At 44.0% G+C, this 26,863-nt stretch overlaps 3 protein-coding genes across 4 annotated transcripts in view; 2 read left to right on the top strand and 1 right to left on the bottom strand.

The window, feature by feature from the left end:
* Window positions 1-26,863, top strand: part of LOC141075744 (uncharacterized) — a 559,419-nt gene that overhangs the window by 344,678 nt on the left and 187,878 nt on the right. The window lies entirely within an intron of this gene.
* The window catches only part of LOC141075743 (uncharacterized), a 230,131-nt gene that overhangs the window by 79,227 nt on the left and 124,041 nt on the right, over window positions 1-26,863 (top strand). The window lies entirely within an intron of this gene.
* On the bottom strand, window positions 1,299-13,788 carry LOC141075738 (uncharacterized). Of its 2 annotated transcripts, none has more exons than XM_073562886.1 (6): window positions 13,643-13,788; window positions 6,572-6,751; window positions 6,365-6,488; window positions 6,184-6,281; window positions 5,895-5,985; window positions 1,299-2,457 (listed from the first exon to the last, which is right to left on the bottom strand). In XM_073562886.1, the coding sequence occupies exons 1-6, from the start codon at window positions 13,718-13,720 to the stop codon at window positions 1,436-1,438; spliced, it is 1,593 nt and encodes a 530-aa protein (XP_073418987.1). In that variant the 5' UTR covers window positions 13,721-13,788; the 3' UTR covers window positions 1,299-1,435. The 2 variants fall into 2 exon arrangements, with proteins under 2 accessions (XP_073418987.1, XP_073418988.1); XM_073562887.1 differs by having other exon boundaries at window positions 1,299-2,454.

Below are 26,863 nucleotides of genomic sequence, written 5' to 3'. Positions count from 1 at the left end.
TTTTGGATTGTGTGAGGCCCACTGAATATCTGAGCGCTATGTCACAGGCTCGATGGCACAGCTGTGACCAAAGTGACTAGAGGATAAGGGAGATTTTGAATTTCTGCAGACACTTGTGGACACTGGACACTTTTGGATTGTGTGAGGCCCACTGAATATCACAGCGCTATGTCACAGGCAGAAATTGGCTAGTGTATCACAAACTACAAGGTGTATGTAGAATTGGGCAGAGTAGGAATCTCCCTAGAGTGCAGGTCTGTAAGAACGGAACATGTCCTCGACTTATTCTCACAGAGTGACACAGATAGCTTCACTGTGGCTGTGATAACAGCCGTTACACGGTACTGTGTGAGGAGCGTGCACCGCTGTATGGTGTGAAAAAATGCACGCTCAGTACCTCAGCAGGACAAAAAAAACATTGGGATTGCTTTTAAAAAAACAGTTTGCAGAGCAGTGGGTAAACAGCAATGCAGCTGTCAGGAAGCCTTAGAAGGCAGCCCAACAACCAACACCACTGATACACCACAATATAGCCTCCCCTTGCACTGCACACACAGTGACTGGTGTGTTGTACAGGCACAATCGCTAGCAGCAGAAGCAGTTTTTTTTTCTTCTTCCCTGCCTAACGCTCTCCCTACAGAATCAGCAGCAACCTCTCCCTATGCTAAGATCGGCAGAAGTAAGATGGCGGTCGGCGTGCACGCCCTTTTATACCCCCTGTGATGCCCACCAAAGCAAGCCAATCACTTGCATGCCCTTCTGAAAGATGGTGGTGACCCGTGCCTATGTCATCACGTTGCCCACAGTGTCCGTGGATCCTGATTGGCTGAAAAAGAGCGCAAAACAAACTTTTGAAACGCGACTTTGGTGCGTAAGTCGCCGACCTCGTGGCCGACCTCATCCTAGGGTCGGGTTTCGTTTCATGAAACCCGACTTTGCCAAAAGTCGGCGACTTTTGAAATTTTTCTACCCGTTTCGCTCAACTAAATAGTGTCCTGATGAGTCGCCTTTGGTGAGGACGATGAAACCCGTAGAAATGAGAGGCTTGGAGAGTGAGTGTGTATATGTCACCTCACCCTATATACTGAGACGTGGGGTACATATTTTTTCTATTAGTCACCTACTGACTAACCTTCAGGGGGTGAATTATGGGTATAGTTTTACATTTGGAATAAAGTTTAGTTTTATACTTTTGTCAGCAAACATGAGGAATGACAAGAGACAACCCATTTAAGAAGATTCAGTTTTGGTTAAAACTATTCCAACACTATGAACACAAAAAAGGCTTCTCCCCTATGTGACATCTCTGATGTTTATTAACAGTTCATTTCCAAGTAAAACATTTCCCACATTAAGAAAATGAAAAAAGCTTCTCCTCTATGTGACTGCTCTGATGCCTAACAAGAAGCACTTTCTGGTTAAAACATTTCCCACATTAACAGGAAAAAGGCTTCTCTCCTGTGTGGGTTCTTTGATGGCTATCAAGACTTATTTTCCATTTAAAACATTTCCCACATTCTGAACATGAATATGGCTTCTCTCCTGTGTGGATTCTCTGGTGCTTAACACAATTTGATTTATTGTTAAAACATTTCCCACATTCTGAACAGGAAAAAGGCTTCTCTCCTGTGTGGATTCTCTGGTGCTTAACACAATCTGATTTATTGTTAAAACATTTCCCACATTCTGAACAGGAAAAAGGCTTCTCCCCTTTGTGAGCTCTCTGGTGAGTAACAAAATGTGATTTCTGGTTAAAACATTTCCCACATTCTGAACAGGAAAAAGGCTTCTCCCCTGTGTGAGTTCTCTGGTGAGTAACAAAATGTGATTTACGTGCAAAACATTTCCCACATTCTGAACAAGAATAAGGCTTCTCCCCTGTGTGAGTTCTATGGTGATTAACACAATCTGATTTATTGCTAAAACATTTCCCACATTCTGAACAGGAAAAAGGCTTCTCCCCTGTGTGAGTTCTCTGGTGATTAACAAAATGTGATTTCTGGTTAAAACATTTCCCACATTCTGAACAAGAAAAAGGCTTCTCCCCTGTGTGCGTTCTGTGGTGAGTAACAAAATGTGATTTACGTGCAAAACATTTCTCACATTTTGAACAGGAAAAAGGCTTCTCCCCTGTGTGAATTCTCATGTGGTTAACAAAATGTGATTTCCATGTAAAATATTTCCCACAGTCTGAACATGAAAATGACTTCTTTCCTTTAGCAGCAGTTTGTTTTTTATTGCCTCTTTTGTGACTTTGATTTTCCTTAGTAGTCAGTAATGAATCAGAAGATGGGACCTGTTTCATAAGATCAGATGACAGATCTTTGCTCTGAATGGATGATGGCATATCTAGAGTAATAGTAATCACTTCAGTTGTATCTTGTAGGATCTCAAGATCTTCGGATTTAAAAATTGAAGATGTCAGCTGTCCCTCTAATCTACTGTTACAGTCATCTGCTAAGATAAAAAGCAATTATTATTTTTAATAAAATATCCGAGTTTTATATTTTTGAACATTTCTACTTACACTGTCCATAAAAATAGCAAGCTATGTAAAAAAACTTTATTTATTTACCAAGACAATGACAGTTCACAGTCTAATAGAAAACCTTGTTGGATGAACCAGTAGTGTGCGGTGTTCAACTGTTTGTTCATTCTGCCTCCCAAATATTGAATAAAAAGAAACCAATCAATGTTGTGTAGGCGAAAATAATACCAATTCTCATATCACAAAAAACAAGATCCCACTCAGGTCCATCATCTGTCAGTGGAAAAACAGAGTTTCCCACACTATTAGTGGCTCAAAGGCTATTGAAAATCAACAAGGTTGCCATAAACCAATCCAGCAAAATCCGCTCTCACTTCGGAGTCTTGCAGTGTGCGCAAACAACATTTGGGATCCCTGTATTTAGCAATATTATAGTGAGAAGAACCCACTTAATTTGTGGTGTGTGTCTCCTGGAGCACAATCTGGGCACTATGTGCTGGGTAAGAAAATGGCAAATGTGTAATTTTCACTCTCCAACATCCACTGTGTGTTAATTTCCGGAAAGTTGCTGTGGAGTCAAAATATTCACTCCTACACACGTGGTCAAAATTGTTGGTACCCCTCGTTTGATGACAGAAAAACCCACAATGGTCACAGAAATAACTTGAATCTGACAAAAGTAATAAATAAATCAAAAATCTATCAAAATGAACAAATGAAAGTCAGACATTGCTTTTCAGCCATGCTTCCACAGAATTTAAAAAATAAAACTCATGAAATAGGCCTGGACAGAAATGATGGTTCCCTTAACTAAAATATTTTGTTGCACAGCCTTTTGAGGCAATCACTGCAATCAAACAATTTCTGTAACTGCCAAGGAGACTTCTGCACCTCTCAACAGGTATTTTGGACCACTCCTCAAGAGCAACTGTCTCATGTTTGAAGGTTGCCTTTTCCAGACGGCATGTTTCAGCTCTTTCCAAAGATGCTCAATAGGATTTAGGTCTGGGCTCATAGAAGGCCACTTCAGAATAGTCCATTGTTTTCCTCTTAGCCATTCTTGCATGTTTTTAGCTGTCTGTTTTGTGTTGTTATCCTGTTGCAAGACCCATGACCTGCGACTGAGACCAAGCTTTCTGACACTGAGCAGCACATTTCTCTATAGAATCCCTTGACAGTCTTGAGATTTCATTGTTCCCTGCACACATTCTAGAAACCCTGTGCCACATGCAGCAAAGCAGCCCCAGAACATAACAGAGCCTCCTCCTTGTTTCACAGTAGGGACAGTCTTCTTTTTGTGATATGCTTCATTTTTCCGTCTGAGAACATAGAGCTGATGTGCTTTGCCAAAAAGTTCCATTTTTGTCCATAGGACATTCTCCCAGAAGCTTTGTGGCTTGTCAACATGTAGTTTGACAAATTCCAGTCTGGCTTTTTTATGATTATTTTCAACAATTGTGTCCTCCTTGGTCGTCTCCCATGAAGTCCACTTTGGCTCATACAATGACGGATGGTGCAATGTGAAATTGATGTTCCTTGAGCTTGAAGTTCACCTTTAATATGTTTAGGAGTTTTTCTGGGCTCTTTTGTTACCATTCGTATTATCCGTCTCTTTGATTTGTCATCAATTTTCCTCCTGCGGTCACGTCCAGGGATGTTGGCTACAGTCCCATGGATATTAAATTTCTGAATAATATGTGCAACTGTAGTCAAAGGAACATTAGCTGCTTGGAGATGGTCTTATAACTTTTACCTGTAACATGTTTGTCTATAATTTTCTTTCTAATCTCCTGAGACATCTCTTTCCTTCGCTTCCTTTGGTCCATGTTGAGTGTGATACACACCATGTCACCAAACAGCACAGGGAGGATCTGTAGCCTCCTCTATAAAGGCCACTCACTGATTCCAGGATTGTAGACACCTGTGATGCAAATTAGTGGACACACCATGATGTAACATGTCCCTTTTGTCACATTATTTTCAGGGGTACCATCATTTCTGTCCAGGCCTATTTCATGTATTTTATTTTTTTTTTTAAATTCTGTAGAAGCATGGTGGAAAAGCAATGTCTGACTTTCATTTGTTCATTTTCATAGATTTTTAATTTATTATTACTTTTGTCAGATTCAAGTCATTTCTGTGACCATTGTGGGTTTTTCTGTCATTAAACGAGGGGTACTAACAATTTTGACCACATGTGTATAGATTATAACCCTCAGTGAATTAATTTATAAAATTGAATCACTATATGGGGATATTGACTATTCTGTCATTTAGTTATATTAGGGCTTCTGCATATGGTGTGTCTAATCTAATCTGGGATCTGGTCCTGCTGTCCAGCTGGAGTAATCTGCTCCCTACTTCAGCCAATTGGAAAGTACAACACCCTACTAAAGCTCAAAGCACATGGCCGGAATCTGCCAGATACAGCATTGTTCTCCTCTGGTTCAGTCCTCAGCTCCTGGTTTGTGTATTTGTATTCTGCTGTGACCGTGGCCCATTTACTGACTACTCTTGTGTCTTCTGTTTCTGTATTCTGTCCTTCTGGGTCTGACCCAGCTACCTGACTATTCTTCTTGCCCTCTAATACCACAGAAAAGCAGGTAACACCATGGGCCAAGCCTAGGGGTCCCAGTGTAAGTGTAGGTCCATGTAACGGTGTTAAAGGGCGATGAGGAAGGCAATCCTTGGGATATGGAAAGCAGAAAAGATAGTGCCAAGCATGTTCATGGTGGATATCTTTTGATGATCGCGTATACTCATTGCTCGGATGTCCTCCGAGTATTTTGGTGTGCTCGGAGATTTAGTTTTTGTCGTCTCAGCTGCATGATATGCGACTGCTAGACAGCTTGAATACATCTGGTAATGCCTGTTTGTTAGGAAATTCCCACATGTATTTGTCCTGTCTACAAGTCACAAATCATGCAGCTGAGATGTCGAAAACTAAATCTCCGAGTACGCCAAAATACTTGGAGGACACCCGAGCAACGAGTATACTAGCTCATGACTAATTGTGCCTGCAAACTATTCCAGCTAGATCTTTATTCAAATAGCTAAATGGCGCTCCTTCCCTTCTGAACACTGTCAGCACATTCTACGTACGCTGTTATTTGGCTTTGTAGTTTATAGATCTGAGCAGGTAACGGTATCATATAAATCTTGCTTTAAGGGATCACCCTCACACTAATACCAGGAGGTAGGTGGATCCTCCAGGTTGTAAGTTCTATAGAAAAGGGCTTTCGATGTCCAAAGTCATTTGAACAGTTTTGGGTGGAGGAGAATGTTGTGGTCTAGAGGCAAAATGGTGATCATGGTAATACGGCTGGACTACACCACCGATAAAGCAGCCACAGCCGGTGACTGAGAAGAATCTGTGACTTCTCTGCATTTAGTTGTTACTACTCACCTGGGTAGTCATATGTGGGAATCTCCTCTTTACACCACTCATCACCCCTCACATATGTCTCTGTAGTTTTAATATGGGTCAGATCTTCACCCTGAAACAAATATTGTAAAAGTCACAGACAGATGGAGAAGTCCCATCTATGATCAGCTCTAATCCTGCCATCTCCACCGTTCTCATTACACAAGTATAAAACATATAATACTGGTGGATAAAACAAGACTGAGCACAAGACCTTCACAGCCGTCTACACATCATAGGGGAGATCTCCTGACACCTTCTATCCATCTACCTGATGATCCTGAGGAGCACTGGGATCTTCTTGTGTACAGTCCTGTAGAAGAAGAGGATGGGGACATCTCTCTGGTGTTGTCCTCTTACTGGATAGATCTGGAGGAAACACATACAGGGACTGAATTCATTCTCTACATACAGATAATTATAGGCCGTGTGTATTTAGTCCTGTCTATTACCTGGTGATGTGAGGGGCTGGGGAACCTCCATTATGATGTCCTTGCACAGGTCTCTGTGTCCTTCTAAATACTCCCACTCCTCCATGGAGAAATAGACAGCGACATCCTGACACCTTATAGGAACCTGACACATACAATGATACCGTCATCCCCCCGAACCCTTCATAGTGTTACTGTATAATGTCCCAGCATTCCCAGCAGTGTCACCTCTCCACTCAGCAGCTCAATCATCTTGTAGATGAGTTCTAGGATATTCTGGTCATTGATGTCCTCATGGATCAGGGGGAGAGGTGGAGGCTCCGTGATTGGGCTCAGGGGTCTTCCACATCCCTCAGGCACAGGGTCCTGACAGCGATCACTAGAGGTCTTCTTCACCACTGTGTAATCCTGGTAATGGAGAGACACATTAATAAATCTCACTACATATATTTCCAGAGTCCTCACCTCTCTAGTTCTGCCCATCTATGTTAAGGGCTGGCGGACCGGTATGGTGGTATGAGGTGCGTTAACAGCCCGGGGTGTTGTGAGTTCATTTTCCCCTTCGTCACTGAGGTCTGGTGAACTCCCTATTCTGGTAAAGGAAGGTAATGAGCCTGGTTATCAGGCACCTGAGCCTAATGAGGATGACTGGCTGAGTGGAGTCACGGACTGGATATAAGGCTGCCGACACCCTTCTGCCCTGCGGGTGATTTCTCTGTGGACTTCTAGGACACCAGTCTGATTCCTGCTCCTCTAAAGCTAAGTTTTCTGCTTTGCCTGTTAGCATTTGTGTTTTGTTTTTGTTTTCCTTGCTTTTCTGGATTCTGCCATTCCCTGCTGGGGTGAGCTGAATCTCCTTTTGCCTGTTGCTCTGTCTTCAGAATATTCCTGAGTACTGACATAGCTTTTTGAAGCCTAGCGTCTTCAGGGCCTTTTTTACTGTCAGTCTGTTGGCTCTTATTTTCATAGGGTTTTTCACGGATTGCAGACAGCAGCCTTCCTGTCCTTTCCTATGTAGGTAGTTTGGGCCCCGTCTTTGCTCAGTCTATCTTTCTGTCTGTGTTAGTGTTTTCATCTTGCTTCACCGTCATTATATGTTGGGGGCTGCCTATTGCTTTGGGGTCTGCTCTGGGGCAGTTTAGATTTCCCCTTTCTTTCTTTAGGCCTATTTAATTCTCCGGCTGTGATCGAGGGGTCTAGGGCATCGTAGGAACCCCCCACGGCTACTGTTAGTTGTTGTGGATAGGATCAGGGGTCTGCAATCCGATAGCTGCCAACCTCTCTGGTTTTCTGGACTTAGCTAGCATTTCTGTTTTTGCCTCCTACGGTGACTCAATCATAACAGAATCACCCGCCATACCGCAGATCCTAGGGTACTCAATAGCAGGAAAGAATTGTGTTTAAAAAAAAAAAAAAAGTGTGTGTATATTCTTTCCTCTATATCTCTGAGGCCGTAGGGGGAAATTTTTTTTCTCTCAATGGAGATAAAGCAATTGTCTGATCGTGTGGAGCAACTCGCTGCGGAAGTGCGGGGAATTTCCCCCTACCTTGCTCGTTCGCATGCTGTTGAACCAAAGATCCCTACACCTGATGTATTTTTTGGGGATCGATCTAAATTTTTGAGTTTCAAAAATAATTGTAAATTATTTTTTGCCTTGAAGCCTAACTCGTCAGTGAGCTCCACGCAGCAGGTTAAAATTGTCATCTCTTTGCTGCGTGGCGATCCCCAGGATTGGGCGTTTTCTTTGAAACCAGATGATCCTATTCTGACTAATAAGAACGCATTCTTTCAAGCTTTAGGGTTGTTGTATGACGAACCTAATGCTATTGATCAAGCTGAAAAGACCCTGTTGGCATTGAACCAGGGTCGAGATTCTGCAGAGTTGTACTGTCAAAAGTTCCGAAAGTGGGCGGTCCTTACTACCTGGAATGATAATGCCTTGGCTGCTCTCTTTTGGAAGGGTTTGTCAGAAGCCATAAAAGATACTATGGTGGGATTTCCTGTTCCCTCTGGTCTGGACGATTCTATGTCATTAGCCATTCAGGTTGATCGGCGTTTACGTGAACGCAGGATTGCACGAGAGGTGTTGAACAGACGTCTGAACCTATGCAATGTGATAGAGTTTTGTCTAAGGCGCAAAGTCAGGAGTTCAGAAGGCGTAATAAGCTGTGTTTTTTCTGTGGAGATGCCTCGCATATTATTTCTGTTTGTCCTAAACGAGAGAAACGCTTTGCACACACGTTTTCTGTTGGTGGTGTTCAACCTAAATTTCTTCTGGCAATTACTCTGATCTGCAGCGCTAAACCTAATGGACTTGGATTTTGCTAAACGTTGTGGATTTCCGATGACACCTCTGCAGACGCCTATCCCTTTGAGGGGGATTGATGCTACTCCTTTGGCTAAAAATAAACCTCAGTTTTGGACCCAGGTGGTCATGCGGGTCGCCCCAGACCATCAAGAAAATTGCAGATTTTTGGTGTTGCATGGTCTGTATGATGCCGTTGTTCTGGGGTTTCCCTGGTTGCAAATTCATAATCCAGTTTTGGATTGGAAATCTGTGTCTGTGGTGAGTTGGGGTTGTCGGTGTGCCTTTAGTGAGGCTCCGGTTTTTTCCACCTCTCCTCAGTCGCATGATGTTCCTGACTATTTGGCGGACTTTTATGATGTATTTAGTGAGAATGAGTCTGCGTCTTTGCCTCCTCATAGGAGTTATGACTGTGCAATCGAACTAAGCCCGGGGTGTAAATTTCCCAAGGGTCGGCTCTTCAATTTATCTGTACCCAAGCACGAGGCTATGCAGTCCTATATTAAGGAGGCGTTGGAGAAGGGTCATATTAGACCATCCTCTTCACCCTTAGGTGCCGGTTTTTATTTTTGTGGCCAAAAAGGATGGTTCTTTAAGGCCTTGTATTGATTATCGTGCCCTCAATAAAATTACTATTAAATATCAGTATCCGTTACCCCTGATTTCGGATCTATTCTCTAGAGTTAGAGGTGCTTGCTGGTTTACCAAGCTTGACCTCAGGGGGGCGTATAATCTTATCCGGATTAAGCAGGGGGATGAATGGAAGACAGCGTTTAATACTCCGGAGGGACATTTTGAGTACCTGGTGATGCCTTTTGGGCTCACTAATGCCCCTTCTGTCTTCCAGTGCTTCATGAACGATATTTTCCGAGACTTTGTCGATAAATTTTTGATTATCTATCTGGATGATATTTTGATCTTCTCCAGGGATTGGGATTCTCATGTGGAACATGTTCGGACTGTGTTCCGGATCTTGAGGGAGAATTCCCTGTATGTCAAAGGATTGAAATGCCTTTTTGGAGTACAGAGGATTTCATTTTTGGGATTTATTTTGTCTCCGTCAACTATTGAAATGGACCCGGCCAAGGTACAGGCCATTTATGATTGGGTTCAGCCCACTTCTTTGAAGGCCCTCCAGAAGTTTTTGGGTTTTGCTAATTTTTATCGGAAATTTATAGCAAAATTTTCTAGTATTGCCAAGTCATTGACTGATCTGACTAAGAAGGGTGCTGATGTGTTGAATTGGTCTCCGGAGGCTGTTGCTTCCTTTCAGGAGCTGAAGCGAAGATTTACCTCCGCCCCGGTTTTGCGGCAACCTGATGTCTCACTCCCGTTCCAGGTAGAGGTGGATGCTTCTGAGATTGGTGCAGGAGCTGTTTTGTCCCAAAAGGATCCTGTAACATCTAAAATGAATCCCTGTGCTTTCTTTTCCCGAAAGTTCTCTCCATCTGAACGTAACTATGATGTGGGGAATCGGGAACTGTTGGCCATGAAATGGGCATTTGAGGAGTGGAGACATTGGTTGGAGGGAGCTAAACATCAAGTTGTGGTCCTCACTGACCACAAGAATTTGATTTACCTAGAGTCGGCTAAACGCTTGAACCCTAGACAGGCTAGGTGGGCCTTGTTTTTTACACGTTTTGATTTTGTGGTTTCTTTTCTTCCTGGAACTAAGAATGTCAAGGCAGACGCCCTCTCTAGGAGTTTCTTTGCTGATTCTCCTGTGGTGACCAAGCCTGCTACCATCTTAGGCGAAGGGGTAGTTCTTTCTGCCATCTCGCCCGATTTGAGACTTGCTCTGCAAGAGTTCCAGGAGGACAAACGTGAGCGTTGTCCCAGTGGAAAGTTGTATGTTCCTGACCAGTGGAAGAAGAGAGTGATGTCTGAAGTTCATTGCTCTGTATTGGCTGGTCATCCAGGTATTTTTGGTACTAGAGATCTGGTGAGTCGCTCTTTTTGGTGGCCCACCTTGTCTCATGATGTCAGGAATTTTGTGCAGTCCTGTGGGACTTGCTCCCGGTCTAAATCTTGTTCTCGCTCTAGTGGGTTGTTGATGCCTTTGCTGGTCCCCAGGAGGCCATGGACCCATATTTCAATGGATTTCATCTCTGATATGCCGGTCTCTCAAAGAATGACTGTTATTTGGGTGATTTGTGATAGGTTCTCTAAGATGGTTCATCTTGTACCACTCCCTAAGTTGCCATCTTCCTCTGAGTTGGTGCCCCTGTTTTTGCAACAGGTGGATCGCTTACACCGGATTCCTGAGAACATTGTATCTGACAGAGGAGTTCAGTTTGTGTCTAGATTTTGAAGGACTTTCTGTTCCAAGCTGGGAATTCAGTTGTCCTTCTCCTCTGCTTTTCACCCTCAGACCAATGGGCAGACAGAGAGAACAAACCAGACCTTGGAGTCGTATTTGAGATGTTTTATTTCCGCTGATCAGGATGATTGGGTTTCATTTTTGCCCTTGGCCGAATTTGCTTTAAATAATAGAGCTAGTTCTGCCACTTTGATGTCACCTTTTCTTTGTAACTTTGGGTTTCATCCTCGATTTTCTTCAGGGCAGGTGGAGCCTTCTGCCTGCCCAGGTGTTGACACTGTGGTGGAGAGAATGCACCAGATCTGGGACCAAGTGGTGGATAAGTTATCTCTCTCCCAGGAAAAGGCCCAGCGGTTTTCCAATCGACATAGGACCATTGGTCCCCAGTTTAAGATTGGTGATATGGTGTGGTTATCATCAAAAAATATTGCTATGAAGGTGGCTTCTCCTAAGTTTAAGCCTAGATTTATTGGACCTTACAAGATTTTGGAGATTATTAATCCGGTCTCTTTTCGATTGGCTCTTCCTATCACATTTAAAATCCATAGTGTGTTCCATAAGTCCTTGTTGAAGAGGTTTGTTGAACCAGTTGTTCCTGGGGTGGCACCTCCAGACCCTGTATTGGTTGAAGGTAACATGAAATATGAGGTAGAGAAAATACTGTATTCCCGTTTGGCTAGACGGAGACTCCAGTATTTGGTTAAGTGGAAGGGTTATGGTCAGGAGGATAATTCCTGGGTCTCTGCCTCTGACATTCATGCCAAAAAATTGGTGCGTGCCTTTCATCGGGCTCACCCTGATCGCCCTGGTGGCGTGGTTGAGGGTTCGGTGACCCCTCCTCAAGGGGGAGGTACTGTTGTGAGTTCATTTTCCCCTTCGTCACTGAGGTCTGGTGAACTCCCTATTCTGGTAAAGGAAGGTAATGAGCCTGATTATCAGGCACCTGAGCCTAATGAGGATGACTGGCTGAGTGGAGTCACGGACTGGATATAAGGCTGCCGACACCCTTCTGCCCTGCGGGTGATTTCTCTGTGGACTTCTAGGACACCAGTCTGATTCCTGCTCCTCTAAAGCTAAGTTTTCTGCTTTGCCTGTTAGCATTTGTGTTTTGTTTTTGTTTTCCTTGCTTTTCTGGATTCTGCCATTCCCTGCTGGGGTGAGCTGAATCTCCTTTTGCCTGTTGCTCTGTCTTCAGAATATTCCTGAGTACTGACATAGCTTTTTTGAAGCCTAGCGTCTTCAGGGCCTTTTTTACTGTCAGTCTGTTGGCTCTTATTTTCATAGGGTTTTTCACGGATTGCAGACAGCAGCCTTCCTGTACTTTCCTATCTAGTTAGCTTGGGCCCTGTCTTTGCTCAGTCTATCTTTCTGTCTGTGTTAGTGATTTCATCTTGCTTCACCGTCATTATATGTTGGGGGCTGCCTATTGCTTTGGGGTCTGCTCTGGGGCAGTTTAGATTTCCCCTTTCTTTCTTTAGGCCTATTTAATTCTCCGGCTGTGATCGAGGGGTCTAGGGCATCGTAGGAACCCCCCATGGCTACTGTTAGTTGTTGTGGATAGGATCAGGGGTCTGCAATCCGATAGCTGCCAACCTCTTTGGTTTTCTGGACTTAGCTAGCATTTCTGTTTTTGCCTCCTACGGTGACTCAATCATAACACCGGGGTCACCGTGCAGAGATGGAAACCAGCTGCGCAGTAATGGCGGTGACTATATGGCAAGTAATAAAGAGACACACGAGGGCTGTTGATTCACAGAACCGCACAATGTAGGTGCCGAAGCCTGTTAAACTCACAGGGCTTGGCCGGATGAGCACTAGTATACAAACACAGGACTCCGCCCCAAGGACATGGGATTAGAGCCCCTCTAGCGCTCGGTGCCACTGTAGCAGAGCCAGCAAGAGACCAAATGAGAAATAACGCACCAGAGTGCACTGCACCAGTCTGGCGGAAGCCACTAACCACCCAGAGTAGGGAGGAAAGCGATAGCTTTGCGCACGGCGCCGCACTGGCGGTTACTGCTACCTGGCGCAGTAGGACAGTGCCCTAAGCAGAGAGGCACAGTTGGAAGCTAGCAAGTGCAGAGGACTGGGATGCACTGTGGCATATAGCTTAGCCACTGACAGACCTGACTTCAACCACTAGACCCTAACAACATACACAATCAAGGGTAGGGGTTTCATGAGTCATTCGAAGTAAAAAGCATCCGTCATCATGCACACCATAAGGCACAAGAGTCTATACTAGCATATGGCCGAGTGGCCATGTGACTCTTTTATAGCGGTGTCCTTCCAGGACCTTCCCAGTAGTGGACAAATCCGAGCAGGAACGGGACCTGCGCATGTGACCTCCGACCTCCAATGTGAGGTCGTCCCATAGGCATGATAAGTACCCAAAAGACAGGACTTAGTCCCAGAAGTGTCTACTTGCTGCTGACTCAAGCATGGAGTTATAGCAGAGCCAGAAGGAGCAACCAGATGCCTAGCATCATCCTGGGAAAGACGCCTGGACCGATGCCTCTGCTGAGCAGGAATCTCTGCAGCTGCAGAGGAATGGGAGACCGCAGAGGACATGGCTTGAGATTCCCCCTGTACAGTGGGGGAAACTCAGCACCTAACAATGTGTTATTCCCATAGATATAAATGATGCAATGTGACGTCATCAGAATCTCTCACCTCTCCAGTAAGCCGGAAGAGGATCTCTAGGGTGAGGTGTAATATCCTCTCCGCCATCTTGTCTCTGTCCATATCCATCTTTGATGGGTAAATCAGGAAAATTCTCTTCTATAGAAGATCTTCACTGAGAGGATCCGATATTGTAGAGACCTGAATGAGAAGATGAGCTGATGTAGCATCATAAGAATCCACTTGCTGATGTGAAAAGCAAACATGACGTCTAAGAAGGTGTGACAGTTTGGCTGAATGCTCCCCGCCTCCAAGTACTCGATAGTATGAGGCGGCCTAGTTACTACTATACTTACATGCCTAATAATGGTGTCTGGGCTGCAATGTACGAAGGTCTATTAGGTCGGGCCAGAGGCAGCGTCCAATAAGTTACCTTATAACGCCCCCATACACATTAGACTAAAGCTCCATGAAAGCACTGATTTCGGGGGGTTTGGCCGACCATATAATGTATTTGGGGGCCTCCCGACAGATGATGTCAGGGCAGAGAAGGATCTGGCATCCTGAATTTCAGAGGATAATCCGTGTGTTCTTCCTGTAGATAATCCTCTGCTAGAGGAGTCTGGAGGCGACTCTCTCATACAGACCACAGGAAAGCTGGAATATTTGTGTGTATGGGGCAGTCGGGAGAGATAGCCGTCTGCCAAATGACCGTTCAGCCAACTCTGATCTCATGTGTATGGGGCCGTTAGTATTACACTGACAGGCAGTGATGATACACGGCACTACAGCAGTACAGGGCATCACCGGAGCCATTAGAGGCTTGTATGTTGTATGATCGCACTGATCAGAGGGGTTTAAAAAAGGTTTAAAGTGGAAAAAAAAGATCACAGTTTCAGCAACAAGAAATATCCGTCACTATATGGAAAGCAGAGTCACTGCACAATGTTAGTTACATCACGTCCATAACTACTTTATTATACTCTATTATCCTGTACACAGTGGAGTAGATAGAAATCACAGATCCCACAGCAATAGCTGGAATTGGACCCTCCAACGTAAAGAAAAAAAATCTCTATCTATATATCTAAAGGAAAACGGCTTGACAAAGACGGGTTACCGTTGAACCGTTGCCACCTGAGGATCAGTAACGTATCCACTGTTTTCACATTTAATTTGAGTGCTGCCTATTTTTTTCCTTTTGATAATTTGGCTGTTTGGACACTGTTGAATAGGTTTTGCACCTACTATATTATTTTGGTAGTGCTGCCCTTTTTTCTTGATTTATCTATATATATATATATATTTGGCAGAATCATATCTCCTGACTCTGCAGTTAGCCAGTGAGTATATATTGATGGCACGGATTTTATTCTTCCCATTGAGCTGGCTCTTCAAGACCCGTCTTACCCTTTGATGGTATATGGATATTGCTGCTTTCCTTGCCTCCTCATCATGGTTACCGTATCCCTGTGAGATGCCGAGGTACTTGTAGCATGTCTGGATATCTGCTATGTGCCCTGCTGATAATTCCACTCCATCAGTCTTGACTACCTTGCCTCTGTTTATTACCAACCGGCCGCATTTCTCCACTCCGAAGGACATCCCGATGTCTTCTCTGTAGTTCCTTGTCAGTTGGATCAGTGAATTGATGTCTCGTTCATTTTTCGCATACAGCTTGATGTCATCCATGTAGAGGAGGTGGCTGATGGTGCTTCCACTCTTGAACTTGTATCCATAGCCAGACTCTGTAATTATCTGACTGAGGGGCTTCAAGCCTATGCAAAGCAGCAATGGGGACAGTGCATCACCTTGGTATATGCCGCATTGGACGGTCACTTGAGCTAGTTGTCTTGAGTTGACTTATAATGTTGTTCTCCATAGCCCCATTGAGTTTTGGAGGAAGGTTCTTAATTTGTTGACATTGTTGAGAGCCAAGCATTCACTGGTCCATGTGTGGCATTGAGTCATAGGCTTTCTTGTAGTCAATCCAGGCTGTGCTGAGATTGGTCTGTCTGGATCTTGAGTCTTGAGCGACTGCTCTATCTACTAGGAGCTGGGGCTTAGAGCCTCTGGTGTAAGTCCCAATACCTTTCTGAGCTGGATTCATGTACTGGTTTATATGGTTCTGTAGCTTGGTGGCTATAATGCTTGACAGAAGTTTCCATGTTGCTGTTAGGCAGGTTACTGGGCAGTAGGTGGATGGAACTGTTCCTTTGTTAGGATCCTTCATGATCAGCACTGTTCTTCTGTTAGCCAAACTGGGTGGTGGCCTGCTTCACCATGCGTTCATGTACCGCTATTAATTTCTTTAGCCAGTAGGTGAGGATCATGTCTGGGCCAGGTGCTGTCCAACTCTTCATGTTCTTGACCCGCTGATGGATGTCTGCTTCTTTAATGGTAATTGGTTCTTGCTCTAGGTGGTGGCTATGTTTCATTCTCAGATCTTGCAGTCACAATGCAATGGTGTTGTGTTTTTTCCTTCTCCCATATGTTCCTCCAGTATTGTTCAATCACTGCTATTGGTGGAGTTGCTGCCATTGTGCTGTTCCTCTGTAGTTGGGAGTACACTTTGGATGGTTCTTTGGAGAACAGGGCATTTATCTTCTTGGCCTCAGCTTCTCTAGTGTATCTCCCTAGTCTTGCAGCGAGTGCTGTAAGCCTTTGTTTAGCAGTCTCTTCAGTTGGGGTCAGGCCTTTGTCCAGCTTGGTCTTAACCATGATCTTTACACTCTTCTGTATTTCTGATAGTTGTATGACATTGAAATGTTGGGTGACTAGCTGTTTCTCAGTTAGTGGACATGCAGGTCTTGTATCCACACAGAATTTCCTCATACGCTTCATAGATTCTTTCTCATTTGGTCTGCTGTTATAGTAGCATTTCATCAGATCCAGGTTCTCTTGCCTTGTCCATGAATGGCTTGGTCCAGTAGCCCATTTATCATCAGATTGTCCTGGTTCCTCGACATCTGACGCGGACCTTGGTAATCTGGGCAACGTCCCAGCTGGCATGACTCTTTTTGTTTAAGACACTCTCATGATTATTGAGGTAGGCACCATAGTGTTATGGGCCACTACTGGTATATTATGTCAAACAGGGCAGAGCCAGAATTTGTACCCCAGCTTCCCACATTGGTGGCTGTGATTTTACTAAACGTGGCACATGTATTACCAGGTTTTATTATATATTTTACTGAATGTTACTGACTTTTTCCGATGTTAAGAAAATCCTCATTTTACCAATCATGAATCAGAATGTACCATATTCATTCGAATTTATGTTTGGCGATCATTTTCCGAACATATTCGCTCATCTCTAATTTTATTTTTGGAGGTACTGTAGGAACATTATACTGTGCGTGGGGGTATGGCGGTACTGTAAGAACATTATACTGTGCGTGGGGGTATGGCGGTACTGTAAGAACATTATACTGTGTGTGGGGGTATGGCGGTACTGTGAGATTATACTGTGTGTGGGGGTATGACAGCACTGTGAGAAGATTATACTGTGTGTGGGGGTATGACAGCACTGTGAGAAGATTATACTGTGTGTGGAGGTATGGCGGTACTATGAGAAGATTATACCATGTGTGGTGAGATGGAGGTACTGTAAGAACTTTACACTGTGTGATGGGGTATGGCAGTACTATGAGAAGATTATACTCTGTGTGGTGGGATGGAGGTACTATGAGAATATACTCTGTGTGGTGGGATGGTGATACTGTGAGATTATACTGTGTGTGGTGGGATGGTGATACTGTGAGAAGATTGTACTGTGTGTGGGAGGATGGTGGTACTGTGAGAAGATTATACTATGTGTGGGGGATGGTGCTACTGTGTGAGGATTATACTGTGTGTGGGGGTATGGTGGTACTGTGAGAAGATTATACTTTGTGTGGTGGGATGGTGATACTGTGAGAAGATTATACTGCGTGTGGTGGGATGGTGATACTGTGAGATTATACTGTGTGTGGGGGTATGGTGATACTGTGAGAAGATTATACTGTGTGTGGGGGTATGGTGATACTGTGAGAAGATTATACTGTGTGTGGTGGCATGGTGATACTGTGAGAAGATTATACTGTGTGTGGTGGGATGGTGATACTGTGAAAAGATTATACTGTGTGTGGTCATGGTGGGATGGTGGAACTGTGAGAAGATTATACTGTGTGTGGGGGTATGGTGATACTGTGAGAAGATTATACTGTGTGTGGTGGGATCGTGATACTGTGGGAAGATTATACTGTGTGTGGTGGGATGGTGATACTGTGAGAAGATTATACTGTGTGTGGTGGGATGGTGATATTGTGAGAAGATTATACTGTGTGTGGTGGGATCGTGATACTGTGGGAAGATTATACTGTGTGTGGTGGGATGGTGATATTGTGAGAAGATTATACTGTGTGTGGTGGGATGGTGATACTGTGAGATTATACTGTGTGTGGTGGTATGGTGGTACTGTGAGAAGATTACACTGTGTGTGGTGGTATGGTGGTACTGCGAGAAGATTATACTGTGTGTGGTGGGATGGTGATACTGTGAGAAGATTATACTGTGTGCGGTGGGATGATGGTACTGTGAGAAGATTATACTGTGTGTGGTGGGATGGTGATACTGTGAGAAGATTATACTGTGTGTGGTGGAATGGTGGTACTGTGAGAAGATTATACTGTGTGTGGGGGGATGGTGATACTGTGAGAAGTTTATACTGCGTGTGGTGGGATAGTGATACTGTGAGATTATACTGTGTGTGGTGGAATGGTGATACTGTGAGAATATTATACTGTGTGTGGTGGAATGTTGGTACTGTGAGAAGATTATACTGTGTGTGGGGGTATGGTGATACTGTGAGAAGATAACACTGTGTGTGGTGGTATGGTAATACTGTGAGAAGATAATACTGTGTGTGGTGGAATGGTGATACTGTCAGAAGATTGTACTGTGTGTTGGGGGATGGTGGTACTGTGAGCAGATTATACTATGTGTGGGGGGGATGGTGCTACTGTGCGAGGATTATACTGTGTGTGGTGGGATGGTGATACTGTGAGAAGATTATACTGTGTGTGGTGGGATGGTGGTACTGTGAGAAGATTATACTGTGTGTGGTGGGATGGTGGTACTGTGAGATTATATTGTGTGTGGTGGGATGGTGGTACTGTGAGACGATTAAACTGTGTGTGGTGGGATGGTGGTACTGTGAGATTATATTGTGTGTGGTGGGATGGTGGTACTGTAAGACGATTATACTGTGTGTGGTGGGATGATGATATTGTGAGAAGATTATACTGTGTCTGGTGGTATGGTGATACTGTGAGAAGATTATACTGTGTGTGGTGGGATGGTGATACTGTGAGAAGATTATACTGTGTGTGGTGGGATGGTGATACTGTGAGAAGATTATACTGCGTGTGGTGGGATGGTGATACTGTGAGAAGATTATACTGTGTGTGGTGGGATGGTGATATTGTGAGAAGAATATACTGTGTCTGGTGGTATGGTGATACTGTGAGAAGATTATACTGTGTGTGGTGGGATGGTGATACTGTGAGAAGATTATACTGTGTGTGGTGGGATGATGATATTGTGAGAAGAATATACTGTGTCTGGTGGTATGGTGATACTGTGAGAAGATTATACTGTGTGTGGTGGGATGGTGATACTGTGAGAAGATTATACTGTGTGTGGTGGGATGGTGATATTGTGAGAAGAATATACTGTGTCTGGTGGTATGGTGATACTGTGAGAAGATTATACTGTGTGTGGTGGGATGGTGGTACTGTGAGACGATTATACTGTGTGTGGTGGGATGATGATATTGTGAGAATATACTGTGTCTGGTGGTATGGTGATACTGTGAGAAGATTATACTGTGTGTGGTGGGATGGTGATACTGTGAGAAGATTATACTGTGTGTGGTGGGATGGTGATACTGTGAGAAGATTATACTGCGTGTGGTGGGATGGTGATACTGTGAGAAGATTATACTGTGTGTGGTGGGATGGTGATACTGTGAGAAGATTATACAGTGTGTGGTGGGATGATGATATTGTGAGAAGAATATACTGTGTCTGGTGGTATGGTGATACTGTGAGAAGATTATACTGTGTGTGGTGGGATGGTGATACTGTGAGAACATTATACTGTGTGTGGGAGATGGTGATACTGTGAGATTATACTGTGTGTGGTGGGATGGTGATACTGTGAGAAGATTATACTGTGTGTGGTGGGATGGTGACACTGTGAGAAGATTATACTGTGTGTGGTGGGATGGTGATACTGTGAGAAGATTAAACTGTGTGTGGTGGGATGGTGATACTGTGAGAATATTATACTGTGTGTGGGGGATGGTGGTACTGTGAGAAGATTATACTGTGTGTGGTGGGATGGTGACACTGTGAGAAGATTATACTGTGTGTGGTGGGATGGTGATACTGTGAGAAGATTATACTGTGTGTGGTGGGATGGTGATACTGTGAGATTATACTGTGTGTGGTGGGATGGTGATACTGTGAGAAGATTATACTGTGTGTGGTGGGATGGTGATACTGTGAGAAGATTATACTGTGTGTGGTGGGATGGTGGTACTGTGAGAAGATTATACTGTGTGTGGTGGGATGGTGATACTGTGAGAAGATTATCCTGTGTGTGGTGGAATGGTGATACTGTGAGAAGATTATCCTGTGTGTGGTGGAATGGTGATACTGTGAGATTATACTGTGTGCGGTGGGATGGTGATACTGTAAGAAGATTATACTGCATAGGGGGAATGGTGATACTGTGAGAAGATTATACTGTGTGTGGGGGTATGGTGATACTGTGAGAAGATTATACTGTGTGTGGTGGGATGGAGATACTGTGAGAAGATTATACTGTGTGGTGGGATGGTGATACTGTGAGAAGATTATACTGTGTGTGGTGGGATGATGGTACTGTGAGAAGATTATACTGTGTGTGGTGGGATGGTGATACTGTGAGATTATACTGTGTGTGGTGGGATGGTGATACTGTGAGAAGATTATACTGTGTGTGGTGGGAAAGTGATACTGTGAGAAGATTATACTGTGTGTGGGGGGATGTTGATACTGTGAGAAGATTTTATTGTGTGTGGTGAGATGGTGATACTGTGAGAAGATAATACTGTGTGTGATGGTATAGTAATACTGTGAGAAGATTATACTGTGTGTGGTGGGATGGTGTTACTGTGAGATTAAACTGTGTGTGGTGGGATGGTGGTACTGTGAGAAGATTATACTGTGTGTGGTGGGATGGTGATACTGTGAGAAGATTATACTGTGTGTGGGGGGATGGTGATACTGTGAGAAGATTATATTGTGTGTGGTGTGATGGTGATACTGTGAGATTATACTTAGTGTGGGGGGATGGTGATACTGTGAGAAGATTATACTGTGTGTGGTGGGATGGTGATACTGTGAGAAGATTATACTTAGTGTGGTGGGATGGTGATACTGTGAGACGATTATACTGTGTGTGGTGGGATGGTGGTACTGTGAGAAGATTATACTCGGTGTGGTGGGATGGTGATACTGTGAGAAGATTATACTGTGTGTGGGGGGATGGTGATACTGTGAGAAGATTATATTGTGTGTGGTGTGATGGTGATACTGTGAGAAGATTATACTGTGTGTGGTGGTATGGTGGTACTGTGAGATTATACTGTGTGTGGTGGGATGGTGATGCTGTGAGAAGATTATACTGTGTGTGGTGGGATGGTGGTACTGTGAGAAGATTATACTGTGTGTGGTGGAATAGTGATACTGTGAGACGATTATACTGTGTGTGGTGGGATGGTGGTACTGTGAGAACATTATACTGTGTGTGGTGGGATGGTGATACTGTGAGAAGATTATACTGTGTGTGGTGGGATGGTGGTACTGTGAGAAGATTATACTGTGTGTGGTGGGATGGTGGTACTGTGAGATTATATTGTGTGTGGTGGGATGGTGGTACTGTGAGACGATTAAACTGTGTGTGGTGGGATGGTGGTACTGTGAGATTATATTGTGTGTGGTGGGATGGTGGTACTGTAAGATGATTATACTGTGTGAGGTGGGATGATGATATTGTGAGAAGATTATACTGTGTCTGGTGGGATGGTGATACTGTGAGAAGATTATACTGTGTGTGGGGGGATGGTGATACTGTGAGAAGATTATATTGTGTGTGGTGTGATGGTGATACTGTGAGAAGATTATACTGTGTGTGGTGGTATGGTGGTACTGTGAGATTATACTGTGTGTGGTGGGATGGTGATGCTGTGAGAAGATTATACTGTGTGTGGTGGGATGGTGGTACTGTGAGAAGATTATACTGTGTGTGGTGGGATAGTGATACTGTGAGACGATTATACTGTGTGTGGTGGGATGGTGGTACTGTGAGAAGATTATACTGTGTGTGGTGGGATGGTGATGCTGTGAGAAGATTATACTGTGTGTGGTGGGATGGTGGTACTGTGAGAAGATTATACTGTGTGTGGTGGGATGGTGGTACTGTGAGATTATATTGTGTGTGGTGGGATGGTGGTACTGTGAGACGATTAAACTGTGTGTGGTGGGATGGTGGTACTGTGAGATTATATTGTGTGTGGTGGGATGGTGGTACTGTAAGATGATTATACTGTGTGTGGTGGGATGATGATATTGTGAGAAGATTATACTGTGTCTGGTGGTATGGTGATACTGTGAGAAGATTATACTGTGTGTGGTGGGATGGTGATACTGTGAGAAGATTATACTGTGTGTGGTGGGATGGTGATACTGTGAGAAGATTATACTGTGTGTGGTGGGATGGTGATACTGTGAGAAGATTATACTGTGTGTGGTGGGATGGTGATATTGTGAGAAGAATATACTGTGTCTGGTGGTATGGTGATACTGTGAGAAGATTATACTGTGTGTGGTGGGATGGTGATACTGTGAGAAGATTATACTGTGTGTGGTGGGATGATGATATTGTGAGAAGAATATACTGTGTCTGGTGGTATGGTGATACTGTGAGAAGATTATACTGTGTGTGGTGGGATGGTGATACTGTGAGAAGATTATACTGTGTGTGGTGGGATGGTGATATTGTGAGAAGAATATACTGTGTCTGGTGGTATGGTGATACTGTGAGAAGATTATACTGTGTGTGGTGGGATGGTGGTACTGTGAGACGATTATACTGTGTGTGGTGGGATGATGATATTGTGAGAAGAATATACTGTGTCTGGTGGTATGGTGATACTGTGAGAAGATTATACTGTGTGTGGTGGGATGGTGATACTGTGAGAAGATTATACTGTGTGTGGTGGGATGGTGATACTGTGAGAAGATTATACTGTGTGTGGTGGGATGGTGATACTGTGAGAAGATTATACTGTGTGTGGTGGGATGGTGATACTGTGAGAAGATTATACTGTGTGTGGTGGGATGGTGATACTGTGAGAAGATTATACAGTGTGTGGTGGGATGATGATAGTGTGAGAAGAATATACTGTGTCTGGTGGTATGGTGATACTGTGAGAAGATTATACTGTGTGTGGTGGGATGGTGATACTGTGAGAACATTATACTGTGTGTGGGGGATGGTGATACTGTGAGATTATACTGTGTGTGGTGGGATGGTGATACTGTGAGAAGATTATACTGTGTGTGGTGGGATGGTGACACTGTGAGAAGATTATACTGTGTGTGGTGGGATGGTGATACTGTGAGAAGATTATACTGTGTGTGGTGGGATGGTGATACTATGAGAATATTATACTGTGTGTGGGGGATGGTGGTACTGTGAGAAGATTATACTGTGTGTGGTGGGATGGTGACACTGTGAGAAGATTATACTGTGTGTGGTGGGATGGTGATACTGTGAGAAGATTATACTGTGTGTGGTGGGATGGTGATACTGTGAGATTATACTGTGTGTGGTGGGATGGTGATACTGTGAGAAGATTATACTGTGTGTGGTGGGATGGTGATACTGTGAGAAGATTATACTGTGTGTGGTGGGATGGTGGTACTGTGAGAAGATTATACTGTGTGTGGTGGGATGGTGATACTGTGAGAAGATTATCCTGTGTGTGGTGGAATGGTGATACTGTGAGAAGATTATCCTGTGTGTGGTGGAATGGTGATACTGTGAGATTATACTGTGTGCGGTGGGATGGTGATACTGTAAGAAGATTATACTGCATAGGGGGAATGGTGATACTGTGAGAAGATTATACTGTGTGTGGGGGTATGGTGATACTGTGAGAAGATTATACTGTGTGTGGTGGGATGGAGATACTGTGAGAAGATTATACTGTGTGGTGGGATGGTGATACTGTGAGAAGATTATACTGTGTGTGGTGGGATGATGGTACTGTGAGAAGATTATACTGTGTGTGGTGGGATGGTGATACTGTGAGATTATACTGTGTGTGGTTGGATGGTGATACTGTGAGAAGATTATACTGTGTGTGGTGGGAAAGTGATACTGTGAGAAGATTATACTGTGTGTGGGGGGATGTTGATACTGTGAGAAGATTTTATTGTGTGTGGTGAAATGGTGATACTGTGAGAAGATAATACTGTGTGTGATGGCATAGTAATACTGTGAGAAGATTATACTGTGTGTGGTGGGATGGTGTTACTGTGAGATTAAACTGTGTGTGGTGGGATGGTGGTATTGTGAGAAGATTATACTGTGTGTGGTGGGATGGTGATACTGTGAGAAGATTATACTGTGTGGGGGGGATGGTGATACTGTGAGAAGATTATACTTAGTGTGGGGGGATGGTGATACTGTGAGAAGATTATACTGTGTGTGGGGGGATGGTGATACTGTGAGAAGATTTTATTGTGTGTGGTGAGATGGTGATACTGTGAGAAGATAATACTGTGTGTGATGGTATAGTAATACTGTGAGAAGATTATACTGTGTGTGGTGGGATGGTGTTACTGTGAGATTAAACTGTGTGTGGTGGGATGGTGGTACTGTGAGAAGATTATACTGTGTGTGGTGGGATGGTGATACTGTGAGAAGATTATACTGTGTGGGGGGGGATGGTGATACTGTGAGAAGATTATATTGTGTGTGGTGTGATGGTGGTACTGTGAGAAGATTATACTTAGTGTGGGGGGATGGTGATACTGTGAGAAGATTATACTGTGTGTGGTGGGATGGTGATACTGTGAGAAGATTATACTTAGTGTGGTGGGATGGTGATACTGTGAGACGATTATACTGTGTGTGGTGGGATGGTGGTACTGTGAGAAGATTATACTCGGTGTGGTGGGATGGTGATACTGTGAGAAGATTATACTGTGTGTGGGGGGATGGTGATACTGTGAGAAGATTATATTGTGTGTGGTGTGATGGTGATACTGTGAGAAGATTATACTGTGTGTGGTGGTATGGTGGTACTGTGAGATTATACTGTGTGTGGTGGGATGGTGATGCTGTGAGTAGATTATACTGTGTGTGGTGGGATGGTGGTACTGTGAGAAGATTATACTGTGTGTGGTGGGATAGTGATACTGTGAGACGATTATACTGTGTGTGGTGGGATGGTGGTACTGTGAGAAGATTATACTGTGTGTGGTGGGATGGTGATACTGTGAGAAGATTATACTGTGTGTGGTGGATGGTGATACTGTGAGAAGATTATACTGTGTGTGGTGGGATGGTGATACTGTGAGAAGATTATATTGTGTGTGGTGTGATGGTGATACTGTGAGAAGATTATACTGTGTGTGGTGGTATGGTGGTACTGTGAGATTATACTGTGTGTGGTGGGATGGTGATGCTGTGAGAAGATTATACTGTGTGTGGTGGGATGGTGATACTGTGAGATTATACTATGTGTGGGGGGATGGTGTTACTGTGAGAAGATTATACTGTGTGTGGTGGGATGGTGATACTGTGAGAAGATTATACTGTGTGTGGTGGGGTGGTGGTACTGTGAGATTATACTGTGTGTGGGGGGATGGTGATACTGACAGTAGATTATACTGTGTGTGGGGGGATGGTGATACTGTGAGATTATACTATGTGTGGGGGGATGGTGATACTGTGAGAAGATTATACTGTGTGTGGTGGGATGGTGATACTGTGAGAAGATTATACTGTGTGTGGTGGGATGGTGGTACTGTGAGAAGATTATACTGTGTGTGGGGGGATGGTGATACTGTGAGAAGATTATATTGTGTGTGGTGTGATGGTGATACTGTGAGAAGATTATACTGTGTGTGGTGGTATGGTGGTACTGTGAGATTATACTGTGTGTGGTGGGATGGTGATGCTGTGAGACGATTATACTGTGTGTGGTGGGATGGTGGTACTGTGAGAAGATTATACTGTGTGTGGTGGGATAGTGATACTGTGAGACGATTATACTGTGTGTGGTGGGATGGTGGTACTGTGAGAAGATTATACTGTGTGTGGTGGGATGGTGATACTGTGAGAAGATTATACTGTGTGTGGTGGATGGTGATACTGTGAGAAGATTATACTGTGTGTGGTGGGATGGTGATACTGTGAGAAGATTATATTGTGTGTGGTGTGATGGTGATACTGTGAGAAGATTATACTATGTGTGGTGGTATGGTGGTACTGTGAGATTATACTGTGTGTGGTGTGGTGGGATGGTGATACTGTGAGAAGATTATACAGTGTGTGGTGGGATGATGATAGTGTGAGAAGAATATACTGTGTCTGGTGGTATGGTGATACTGTGAGAAGATTATACTGTGTGTGGTGGGATGGTGATACTGTGAGAACATTATACTGTGTGTGGGGGATGGTGATACTGTGAGATTATACTGTGTGTGGTGGGATGGTGATACTGTGAGAAGATTATACTGTGTGTGGTGGGATGGTGACACTGTGAGAAGATTATACTGTGTGTGGTGGGATGGTGATACTGTGAGAAGATTATACTGTGTGTGGTGGGATGGTGATACTATGAGAATATTATACTGTGTGTGGGGGATGGTGGTACTGTGAGAAGATTATACTGTGTGTGGTGGGATGGTGACACTGTGAGAAGATTATACTGTGTGTGGTGGGATGGTGATACTGTGAGAAGATTATACTGTGTGTGGTGGGATGGTGATACTGTGAGATTATACTGTGTGTGGTGGGATGGTGATACTGTGAGAAGATTATACTGTGTGTGGTGGGATGGTGATACTGTGAGAAGATTATACTGTGTGTGGTGGGATGGTGGTACTGTGAGAAGATTATACTGTGTGTGGTGGGATGGTGATACTGTGAGAAGATTATCCTGTGTGT

Source organism: Dendrobates tinctorius, unplaced genomic scaffold (genome assembly GCF_039654945.1).
Source record: "Dendrobates tinctorius isolate UK_male_01 unplaced genomic scaffold, ASM3965494v1 ptg000368l, whole genome shotgun sequence".
Classification (NCBI taxonomy): Eukaryota; Metazoa; Chordata; class Amphibia; order Anura; family Dendrobatidae; genus Dendrobates; species Dendrobates tinctorius.
This window is presented reverse-complemented; position numbering and strand designations above follow the sequence as displayed.

Coding starts and splice junctions, on each gene's coding strand:
- LOC141075738 (XM_073562886.1), bottom strand. CDS start 13,720: ATGGATATGGACAGAGACAAGATGGCGGAGAGGATATTACACCTCACC. Junction 6,489..6,571: donor TTGAGCTGCTGAGTGGAGAG/GTGACACTGCTG, acceptor TGTATGTGTCAG/GTTCCTATAAGGTGTCAGGA. Junction 2,458..5,894: donor TCCCACATATGACTACCCAG/GTGAGTAGTAAC, acceptor TTTTTATCTTAG/CAGATGACTGTAACAGTAGA.